Source organism: Columba livia, chromosome 1 (assembly GCF_036013475.1).
Source record: "Columba livia isolate bColLiv1 breed racing homer chromosome 1, bColLiv1.pat.W.v2, whole genome shotgun sequence".
Classification (NCBI taxonomy): Eukaryota; Metazoa; Chordata; class Aves; order Columbiformes; family Columbidae; genus Columba; species Columba livia.
The window spans coordinates 100,896,458-100,908,892 of record NC_088602.1 but is presented as its reverse complement, the minus strand read 5'-3'; the positions used below and the strand labels follow the sequence as shown (position 1 = coordinate 100,908,892).

The following is a 12,435-nucleotide window of genomic DNA, read 5'->3' as shown; positions in this document are numbered from 1 at the left end:
TCACAAGTATATAAAATGCTAGATTTTCTTGGTTTAGGCTGTCGTGGCAAAGGCATTTATAACAGAATATTTGTATCAGGATGTGGGAGGAAGACAGTAGCTGATACTACTGGAAACAGCAGGGTTAATTTTTCCCTGTAAGCATAACACAATTGAAAGGAAAGGAATTAAAGAAGTTTTAGCTGAGTTTCCTTTCATACCACCTTATTCACACCAGACCTCTCTCTCTGATTCCTAATACCATTAATTCATTTGGAAAGTTTCCTCATACACTAACAAATACGATGCCTATTCTACTGTATCTTACTCTAGGCAACCCAACATGCTCCAAACCCACCCCAGACCATCACAGTCCCTGACATTCACTTTGCTCATGATGGAAGCTACATCACTCTGCAAATTCTTAAGAGAAATATGTGCCTTTAAAGAGTTTTTGCTAGTTTTGGTAAGGACAGGATTTTTAATGACTCAGGGAGCAAAAGTATAAAAGGAAAATAAGAGGGAATCTGCGATTTTAAATATGTGATAGTTTGGTAACTAACAGACACAACTAGCACATGGAAGAGAAATGCATGAATCCCTGTGAGCATGTAACCTCGTGATACAGCCTACTGCCATTGCTATTAACAGGCCATAAGCTTTCTAGTGAATTTGCAGGGCCTCAGCACTTGGGTTTGATAAGTCTCTGTCAGAAAGCTTGTTGACCCACTTGTAGAGTTTTGGTTTACTTGGTTTAGCTGTGACAGCAACCTTTTTAATTGATCAGGCCTCTGTGACTAATGTGTTTTATCTTTGTGTGGTCCTACCAGAACTCACAGCTACAAATAACTCACAAATGGCCAGTTAAAGAAATGCAAACTGGGAAGAGGAGAAAACTGGTTTCAGGGGCAACAAAAAGAATACAGAAATGATAACTACCTTATGTAAAGGGCACTATATAGAGAAAATTTGGAACTGTAGGCAAATGAAAAATAGCAGATGTAAAGCATGTTATTAAATATATAAAAATGATCCTAAGTTGAATATCCTAGGTTGAAGAAGAAACTAACATCAGCAACGTCATACTTGTCCCATAAAAGAACATTGGAAACTGACAGCTTACAGTGTTACTCTCAGCAGAATTCCAGAGCTACTGATTTCTGTGTGCATCAAATCTGGGACAGAAGCCTCGTGGGCCTTTGTGATTAGATAGATGCACAGAAGTGTCATCAGACATTCATATATTTTTTTACCACTCCTTTTTATGTTTAAGTGCATGATGATTATTCTCGAACATACTGTTTTCTAAATGATGTTAGAATATTAATAATAAATTCCATTCAGGCTTTCATTGTGTCATTTACAATGCTAGATTCTGAACCAAATTAATCCTATATTCAGCTAGTTGTATATATGTGATTCTACAAATTAAGGAAGCATGGAAAGTATTTGTAATTCAGTGCATTTTTATGAAGTAATATTTTAGTTACTATCATACAGTAGCACATCATGAAGCAAAACTGCTTCACTAAAATCTTAGCTTAATTTGATGTACAATATTAATATCATAAAAGAAAAAAAAAAATATATATATATATAAGAACTGCTAGTATAAAATCATTTACCTCTATGTCTATAGCCAGACTGACAGCACGCATAGCATTCACAAGTATCAAAGCGTTATGCAGAAACTGTTCAGGTGTTCTTGGCTTAGTATACATCCTTACAAAGTGAGTAGCAATCTGGAGAAGAAAAAAATATCAAAGTTTTGTTCTTCCATTAAGCAAAATTACTATGTTTGTATTTTCAGGCTTTCAGCAATCCATGAGGTCTAAATTTTGAACTAAAATTCCCTATGAAGAATATACTCAGAGAAAATAAAAATTAATACTGAAACAGTCACTCTAGACTTACTAAATTTTTTTATTCTTTTTAAAAACCACACAACATAACAATTCTAATGGAAAATAAGGCCTTAATTAACAAACTGTATAAAAAATGCACAATGTCAAGAAAAGTCCTTACCAAATATGGGCAATAAGCTGCCAGCTGTGCTGCCAATACCAGACTGTCTAGAAGATCTTGGTCAAAATTTACTATCCATCTCATCGGAGGTACTTCGCCTGATTTTAAAACAGAACAAGATTAATCAGATTCTTTTCCCCTGAGATGCTTAGTTTTATTCTAGATAGATATGATAACTATGTGAAATGACTGAGTAGAAGAAAGAACAGAAAAAGGAAACATCTGTTCACATGGAGAATTTCTCAGGCACAATTCTCTTCCAAGGCCATTGCTGAAAACATGAAAAATCTCACCTAGAATATTGTAACTATTATTCATACACTGATAGACCTTGTGAGAGTATTCATCACAAAGGAAGGGAAAGCAGGTAGGCTAAACTTAACCTCACAGATCCGGAACCTAAACATGTAAATTTCTTTTATTTTTATAGGCATAACAAACACAAGGCTACAGAAACTCACAAAAATATGCATGAATACTTTAAAGTTGTAATGTTTAAACACACAAGAAGGAAAAGGTTATTAATTTTCTTTAAGGTCATTAAGTTATTTGGCACAAATGCAAAATAAATGAAAGCTAACAGCTCAGTTCCTGCAGCATGGATCACTACTTCTACAATTGTGTTGTAAAAGCCTATGCCTCACAAGGTTATTTTTTTTACATTTCTAATGTTTTTATTTAAAATTTAATTAATTAATTAAGTAAATATAGTTTATTTATTAGTGTTTCTTATTCAAAGCCCTCCATATCTTAAATGTTTAATACAGCATTTAAACAACAGGCTTTTGCTCTTCAGCATCGTAATAAACCATAGGAAGAACACAATCATTTGAAAACTCTCAACTTGAGATATTCTCTAAAAATATTTGCTGACATACCAATGACTAAACGTTTTAAAACAATGTCTATACCAAATTACCAGTACAGATAATGTACACTTTGTGAAGCATGAACATAAAGAAGCTGATCCTTTTTTAAGGAGAGGAAGCTTGTCAAAAAGATTCAAGTACTGAGTCATGCCTTCTCTGTTCTGTTATTTGCAGTTTCTTCCAAATTCTCTTGCAAAAATATCTATTGTCTAATTTAGTTTTATTTTCTTACTGTCTCAGGTCCAAGCTCCCAAATTTAGGGAACATTTTGGACTTCAGCAAGTGGCAAGGTTTTTAGATAAACCAGGACCATGCTTTCTCATATAGGACAAATTACGTGGCTTTTATTTCACTATACATCCAGAGAGGGTATTGTTTACTGAGTTTGAAGTTTCCTAAGAATGCTACAGACCAAAAATCTCCTACGCATTAGAAACAGATAAACATCTTAACACTATAATATAAAGAAATGTTCTTTTCTTTAAAAAATGCTACCATTAAAAGATAAAAAACTACCACTGAACTGTTATGGTAGCAATATAACAATGTTCAGCACAGTCCACTATCTTCATTAGCAAAAGAAGAATTTGAAGGCACCAGTACTTGACATAGAAAGAATTTAAAAGAACAAAAGCGTAAAATGTTTCACCATGTTACACATTTCAGATCCTTATTTCAAGTATGTCTCTATTAAGAGCTTCATTTTACAAGACCACATGAAAGCAGGAGCACAAATCATGTATATTTTAAAGGTCTCTAACTTTAAAGAAAGAATACTATAAACTAAATGGAAGTTCAAGGAAGGGAAAAGGATAGATTCTTTATGTATTTGGAATAAACTTGTCTCATTACGTGGTCAAGAATGTTGAATCTTTTGCTCTCACAAATTAGATGACGCTATAAGACAAGTATTCCTGAGAGTTTTAAACTTGAGACCGTATTTTTGGGTGTGTTACATACTCTATGAATAAAAACGATCAAAACTACACCGATTAAGAAAGAAAGTAGGCTGTATATTAAAAATCGTTAAATTTCTTAAGGTAACCTCATTCACTCTTAAGTGTCTCCAGACATCAGCCAGGCTGATGTAACCGAGGAAGTTATTGTCCAAAAGCCAGGCCACAAATCCAAAAAACAAACAAATTGGAAAAAGTAAATCCTGATCTTAAACTGAAACAGTGCTAACCATTCCATGTAGTGTTGAAGACACTATGAATCTTCAAAATTATTCTTTTACCAGCACTTATTTTGCTTGACTTTCTACTTCTTCGATTGCCTTTACCCACCTACCTTTGTTTGATATTAAATGTGATTGCAAAATTGTAATTAGTGACAGGGAAAAAGTAGATAAATGCTGTTGCTAATGTCAGAACACAATTTATTAACATCAGCTCAAGTAACTTCGATTGGTTGCCCAAGAAGTACAGTTAAATCAAATTTGAAAATAACTAGCTGTTACAGATACAGGCATAAATTTGGTTGTGGAACTCCTAATTTATACCAAACAGATTAGTTATAAGCTTATAAAATTGTTCTACAGTGCTATAAACACTGTGTTTCAGACTAAACTTAGGAGAAAAACTATTCAAGAACCAAATAGAATAAAAAAAACATGGGGCAAACCATTAAATAGGAAGTACATTCAGATGGAATCCTATATTCATGCAAAATAAAGATATCAAATTATGACCTCAAATAAAAATTAGTACTAGGAAAGGCTCATGTTTAAATACTTGCTGTATAATAAGCTAGCTAACACACAAGATAATTTTATCTAATTTTGACTTTATATATCATAGAAGAGTGAAATTTCATGCAATTTTCATGAATATACAGAAGTAATATTTGACATGCATATGCTTTGCACCAGGAGGTGCTCGTTCATTATGACCCCACTAAGACACTCAGACTTCATTAAGTATCACTTCCAGTTATTGGAGCTAACGCTATAGGGAAAAAGAGCTTATTACAAATAACCTTACATCTCTTTAGACACTCGGAACCCCAGGTTGTGCAGCACTGGAACTGACCTCCACTCAGGATGCAGCGCACTGTAGAGATGCAGTCTGTGGGAGGGTTACCTCTTATAGGATTTTGTTAAAACAAAAGACTTCTGCTACTCATTTCCACTGTCAGATCAAAATGACATTAACATGAGAACTTGGTGCTGCAGTTTTAGTTAGTTACAGACAAGGACACACTGGTGGCGTAATCACTGGCACCAAGTGAGAGCTGCCTACGGACTCCTCTGTTACAATCAGCTGGAGAAGTTGACCCTGTAGCCAAGAGAGAAGCACAACACAGCCCCATGCCTGCTCAGGTTAACTGTCATGTGGATCACTTGGCTCCTTTATGCACAATTAACTTCTTAGGAAGAAGTTAGGATCACTGCAACATATTAATGTTTTGATATATTTTGGTAAATTTAAATTTGGAGAGAAGTTCCCCAAAATGGTTTAATTAAAAATTATAACCAAAAAAAAAAAAAGTACCCTTCACAGAAAATACCCAACGCAGAAGTGTTTTTCATTAACAAGTACTTTGTGAGGAAGCATTTGGTACAGCTTCAGAATTATCTTTTGTTGATTTTGAAAGTGAAAAAAAAAAAAAAGTGAAGGAATCAAGTCTTCCATTAGTGATCCAAAATTGCATTTGAAGTACCAGCCAAAAATAATTATTTAGAAGACAATTTTGTACAGAACTTCTTATGACTTGACACAAAAAAGGCATTCAGGAAAAAAAACATACTCTGTAGGGAAAGATCCTCTTTGTGGCATAGGCACCAGATAAAGAGCTTCAGAAGGATTTGGTGTGCTATTAAGAAAGATATTATACACCTAAAACAACCTTAGAGCCTGATGTTTTAAGAGCCAGTCAGTTCTAATGGGGGTTTTTTGTTGTTTGTTGGGTTTTTTTAACCTCATGCTTATGTACAATGATGTAGGAATAAAGATGTTGTTTTGTCTACCTTACCAGAAATTTAACATTACCCCTACAAAAGACTTTCAAGCAGGGTGCTAAAGATAATTTCATTAAGTGCTACAATAAATACCCTGCACAAGTCGAAAAAAGAATGTATCAACAATTCAGTTGGAAAGTTATTAGAATATTAATAATTAATTAAAATTAAATAATTGTCAACCTACAAACTTCTGTAACATACTCTAAGCCAAATCTTTCTTTCAAGATTCTTTTGTTTGGTTGGTTCATTCTGTCATTTATGGAATACAGATGCCTCAGCATCTGAAATACTTAAATGTCTATCACTTCACAGTGGCTATTTGAAGATACTTCAGCATATTCACATAGCTCTAGTAAGAAATAATAGAAGCAGATGCTGCACCAAAGACACGTAATTTAGTTTACCACTAATGATTTTAGTTTACCACTTCTTTGTGGTGATGTTTAGACTTGGTCCCAAATCCCTTATTTTTTCCTATTCATGCTGTAATGTGACTTCAAACATTATTTCAAATGAAAGATCAGCAGGCCAACGAGTTTGAAAGCTGATGGCTGCTGTTGCCCAATGATCTGTCTCATCACGCTCTTCAATCTTTTCCCACTTCTTCGGTTCAAACATTCAATTACAGTCAACAAGATTGGCTTTCACAGCCTTACAATCTTGGATCTAAGCATGTGTAACTTTAGCCAACATCTTCCCCTTCTGTCTAAAACCTATTTGCCATTTCAGAAGACAGATGGAGATCTTACTATGAATGAATCGTTATATAAAATATGTTCTGTCAAATTTTAATTCTGTTAACAATTACACTGTTCTCAAACAGGCTCTCTTCTTCTGGAAGGTCCTAAAGTGTTATTTTGTTCCATTTTAAGTCTTATAAAATAACCTCTAATAGTTTAAATAAAAGAACTGGCTTAAAATGAGAGGCAAACTTTATCCTCCTTTTTACAGAAAGCAGGAAGTTTCTTCTAGAACATTAAAAAAAAAAAAAAAAAACATATTTCAAATCACTATCTAAAAAATCTTTTCTGAAGAAAATTTAATCCATTTAAGATTTCAAATGATGTTTCTTTTATTGTCATTGTTTCATTATTACAGACAGAAAACAATTGACATTTTCTTCTAAATATTCATGTAATGTACAGTTAAAAAATACCAAAAAACTGTTTAGAAGGATATTAGAATGGAAATTTAATTTTCTGTAAGTTTGTAAATCAAAATTAAAACGTTCATTTATTAATTTATTTTTTAAGAAATAATTTAAAAAAAAAAAGAAATGGACAGTTCACCATGTAAGAATTAGTTTTTTCCTATTATTTAACTGAAACAACTTTTTTCAAGCAGAAAACTCCAAGTTAAAGGGTCCTTGATAACTCTGGAGGGCAAGGTACCGAAGATGAAGTCTGACTGGATATATAACATCTCCCTGTTACCTGTGACAGGAGCAGAACATAGTAAATATCAGCCTCAACATCTAAATCGGGACGGGATTAATTTTAACTAAATGCAGACCTCCATTTTACAAATGTCAACAGTAGGAGACATAAATTTCATCCCAACTCCTTGGTAAATTGTTTGCAGGTATTTCAAAAATATTTAATGTAGTCACTGCAAAAACAAAGTTAGTCTTTTTAATATAAATCCATCATATTATTGATCATAGTTGGGACCTATAAAATTCAATAATCTGTTCTCTTTTTTTATTAATAGAACTCAGACTCATTCTCAGTATACAATATTGGTATTTTTAATAAATCACTATTTCCACATTTTTAACTTTTAAGATTAACTACTTCTGCTTTCATTTTAAATTAGGTCTAATATTGAATTGTTCTTCAGGTTAGTCATCTAGATTGATTTGCTCAGCCTGGTTACAAAAACTCATTAAACTAGATGCTTCAATCAAAAAGTAAACTTTATTGTTTAACATATTTTAACTTTAAATGTTACTTTAAGCATACCAGTAGCTACCTTTATGCTTCTGATGAGAATATTACTTGAGCACGCTTGTCCCTTACATTGATGTACTTTCTTCTATCTCCACTAATACTTTAATGTTGGTAGAATTGTCTGCATGGCAGCAAAGTGGGTGTGGGGCTTAAAAAAAAAGGGTAAAACATTTCTTTATTTTTTTAATCTGGATCACACCAATCTGGTTTACCATGCAGCCACATAAATGGCTGTGCCTGTGGAAATGAAACATGGTAGTACTATTGTTTAAAAAATATTTATTGAACTGTAGTTTTATAGCCTATGTAAATGAGAACATGAAAAAAAAAATAAAAAGTGAAATACTTTCCCACGTTGACTAATTAAATATTTTTATAACTATTTTTTCTTGTTTTCCAGTCAATTCTTCTACTAGCAATCAACCTACTTAAATGCTTGTGAATAAATTAGTCAGAAAACATAATTTATTTTTCCTTGTTAGATCAAATCTAGCAGCAAATCTGCCAGCTAACCACTCTACTATAATTAAGTTTTTAAATATAATTACTCAGTTTCAGTAGAAATAAACAGTGGAAATCAGAAGCCTTACTCAGGATTCCTCATTTTCTTCTAAGCAAATAAATGTATTGAAGTTCATTTGTATCGGCACTTATTGGAAAAAAAAAAAAAAATAAAGTAGCATTAAAAAAAAAAACTACTAGTGGATCTTTAAGATAAAGATTCCCAGCCAAGATCGTGATGAAAGCCAGTTTGATGGGTGTGGGAGGCCAAAAATAGCTTAAAATGTGAATGCAAACAAGTAGCATATAACTTTGTCTGGTTGGAGGGGGGAGGAGAGGAAATTGTCCAAAGTTGAACTTCTTAATTCTGATACAGATTCCTGCTACCTGCCAGCTGCTTCCAATAGGGAGTGGCTGCAAATTTTGGTAACATCTAGACTAAAGTGGCATGTTCTGAATCCTCCCATTAATGAAGAAGCATGAGACAGAAGCACCAATAAGGCCAATCACAAGTTACACTTCTGCACATGGACTATTCAGGTTGACAAAACTTGGAACTTTGAGTTATGGAAAGAAGAGACCAAAAAGAAGCATTCCCAAAGAGCAGCAATCTTGATGACACAACAGGAGACTCGAAAGAAGGTGAAGATTTCCTAACTGGATGAAGGATCTTGGAAGGAGGAGAAAACCCTGAAGATCAGAGAAATGCATAAAGGCAAATGGCAGCAAATGCCCAAGGACTTTGGTGAGTGACTCCTGAGACTGGTAACTGTGAGCAGCAACATGAATTGACATGACATCTGTGTGATCTTCTCAGACCAGTAGCAACCTCCCTGCTAGAAAGGGAATTTGATACTTTGTGAACATAGCACTGTGAGGAGTGACTGTCTCTTGTGCCAAGGCAGGTTTGGATTGGATATTGGGAAAAAATTCTTCACGTAAAGGGCTGTAAAGCACTGGAACAAGCTGCCCATGGAAGTGGTGGAGCCACCATCCCTGGAGTTTAAAAGGCATGTAGATTAGGTTCTTAGGGACATGGTTTAGTATTAGAGTTAGGTTATGGTTGGCTTCGATCATCTTGGGGGTCTCTTCCAACCAAAATGATTCTATAATTCTATCATATGGTATAAGAGTTCTGATCTTTCTGGTTCTTCAATAAACCCCAGTATCCTGATCCATCACAGGCTGTCATTTATTCTGTCTCACCCATGACAACAGGTGAAAATACTTCATGAAAGAAAATAATCACACAGGATTAACTTAGAGCAGACATTCAGTCACTGTTATGTAGTAAAACCAGACATTTACTATGGTTATGTATAGCTAAAGTATATTGTAAAGCTAAAATATATTGCAGATGCATCTGCAAGTGAACTAAAAGGAGTTCTGTTTCAATTGTTCAACACTAAAGGAAGCAACGTTCATACTCAGTTCAGTGATTTGGGACTAACTTAATTCCTGCATTTATTTATTTTTAATAGGCTATTTTATTTTTAACTTGTAGTGGCACCATGCAGCATACGTGCAGTAATCAAGAACAACAGCACTGACCAACTTTCTCGTGGCAGTGTGTTTTTAAGAGTTGGTTTAACCTGCCCTCTCTTTTCATGAAGCATTTCCAGATAGAAACAAAGTTTTTCAATGGCAGTCTAATTATTAATTTCCATATTTTAATTATTTTTAATTGAATAAGTCCAGATTTATTGAATTTTTTAAAATTCTATTGCTTTTAAGAGTCTCTGAAACATATTTTACATCAATTATTTAATACATAGTCTCACTCCTAATTCATCCTGAATGTAGAAAATTCAGATTTGTCAAAATCAAAATTTAGGTAAGAATGTTTTCAGATTTAGATGTTTTCCCTCTCTTGTCCAAGAAAGAGAAATAAAAGATCAAACACTCTTCATTGCCACTCTTTGGGTTGGATTTGGGTTCATCCTCTGATGAATAAATAGCACATAAGGCTACAAGTTTTTGCAAAGCTTTTTTGCCAAAATCCTTAGTTTTCAATGAATCAAAAATAAGTGGTTTTATACATATATTATTAGATTTGAAGCCTCAAGATTTCTTGCAGGGTATGAAGACTACTTTTCAATGGCGATAATCAAGGAAACATCTGTAATGATTCTCCAGTAAAATAAGCAATGACTTATTTGTTGGCAGAATAGCATGCAACAGTCACCATAAACTGCTCTAGGCTGAATTTTGTCTATGTAACAGGTAGAAGATAATGTGGACAAAGAAGAAATACTAGATATTTTAATTTCACATTTTCTCTCATAAGGAAGCAAGGAAAAAGCAGTGTAGGAAGAAGGTGCTGTTAGGTGGAGCACACTGAAAAACAGTAAGCCTAATTATTGGCTGTCCACAAATCAAACTGCAAAGTCCTAGACTATAGACTATTTAATATTTTCATATGCAACTGGGAAAATCACATAAAACTGCCTTAGTCCAATCCAGAGATAATATCAAGTAGGTTAAAAGAATTGACTCTGGGAAAAAGAATGTGTTGCAAGTATTCGTGAGGAAAGGACTGTAATTTAAGCTCTTCAACAATTGGAGTAATGATCTGGAAGAAATGGGATAAAATCCAATAATGATATGCACAGTGTATTACACTTAATTAAGAATAATTCATTATACAAATACTACATGGAAAATTGAATAGATAGAAATTCTGCAGAAAAGAATCTGGAGATAACAGCAAATCTCATATTGTTGCAGAAAAAGCAAATACTTGGCTAGGATGCATAAAGAGTTGGATCTTAAAAAGGTAGACTGATCCTTTCACTTCTGTTCAGTTCTAGTGAAGTGTCACCTTGTATAAAACCCAGAAATTGGTACAAAATTTCAAGAAAGGCATGAATTAACTAAGAGAGCACCAGAAAAAAAAACAAACCAACCAACCAACCAACAATCGCCACCACAGAAACACTGAAAGAATGGAATTGTTTTGCCAAGAGGGGGTGAGGAAATAAATGAAGCAAGACATAACAATTTGTATATATGTACAAAGTCACCAGAAAAGCAAAGATCTACTGCACACCTCTTTTTAGAAGAGGAAGAATGGACTTAAACTCTAGCAGAGGAAATTCTTGGTTAGGTTAGACAACAGAAAAATCTTTCAAATGGAAATGAGAAGTGAGGGGGAAATACTGGCAGATACTGCATAAAGTGGACCATGGAATTTCCTTTTTCAGATTTTTATGACAGTCTAGGCCAGTACCTGTGGAGTACACTACAAGTATAGTCAGTTTAGTCTTTGCACATCAGAATGAAACAGATTATTTCTGTTATCTTTCTCCCTTTCCTGCCTTCTCTGCTTAACTGTGGGGTTTTTCAAGCTTTGCTTTTATTAACTGATGCATCAGTATGCTTTATCTCACTGATTAGTTTATGCCTGCTTTGTGCTCCAAACCCCAGAAACGTACAATTTACTTTCCACTATCTGCTTTTATTACAGTTCCCCCAACATTTTGAAGTCGCCCTTTATACCTCCCATAACACATTATTCTATCTCTCACCCACTGTAGAAAAAGATCTGTTTTAAGAGAATCATATTAAAAAGAAATATTGCCAAATTTTTTTTTTGTAATTAAGTATCTCTCTGAAGATAGATGGTAGTGTTTTTATTCAAAGAAACATCCCAGAAAAAATGGCTAATTGGATCGTGAGCTCCCAGCAATCTCTGAAGCCATTCTCCCCTATGGTTATGAAGTCAAACATTTCACTTTTCCAAAATAAAACAATCCACTGTTAGCAGTGAAAATAAAATCTTTAAAGCTGTTGGCCTCTCTCCTGAAAACCAGGGAGAAATTATCTCAAATTTTATTTTAAATAGATACACAAAGGTACCCTAAAGGTCAGTCCTACAAGAAAAAACAAATAAACAAACAAACAAGCAAAAAAACACCAGTATAAAATGGTTGGCAAGCCAAAATTCAGAATCTTTATCTTCTTTCTGGTAGAAGAACACTGTTTAGCCCTCCCCAAAAAACACTACACTTAAACAATTCTTCCACTACACACACCACATTACTTTTGTTCTGGAAAAAAACTGACCATTAAAAATTATCATTAATCTTAAAAGAAAAATTTTGATAAGAAAGGAAAAAAGTTGTTACGCACAAGTATGATGTATCGTTAT

At 33.8% G+C, this 12,435-nt stretch overlaps 1 protein-coding gene across 3 annotated transcripts in view; it reads right to left on the bottom strand.

The window, feature by feature from the left end:
- Window positions 1–12,435, bottom strand: part of CFAP47 (cilia and flagella associated protein 47) — a 309,801-nt gene that overhangs the window by 214,779 nt on the left and 82,587 nt on the right. For all 3 annotated transcript variants that reach the window (XM_065070474.1, XM_065070480.1, XM_065070488.1), the window contains exons 34-35: window positions 2,005–2,102; window positions 1,605–1,721 (exon numbers count right to left, since the gene is read on the bottom strand). In XM_065070474.1, the coding sequence (XP_064926546.1) occupies window positions 1,605–1,721; window positions 2,005–2,102 (215 nt within the window). The remainder of the gene's footprint in view (window positions 1–1,604; window positions 1,722–2,004; window positions 2,103–12,435) is intronic.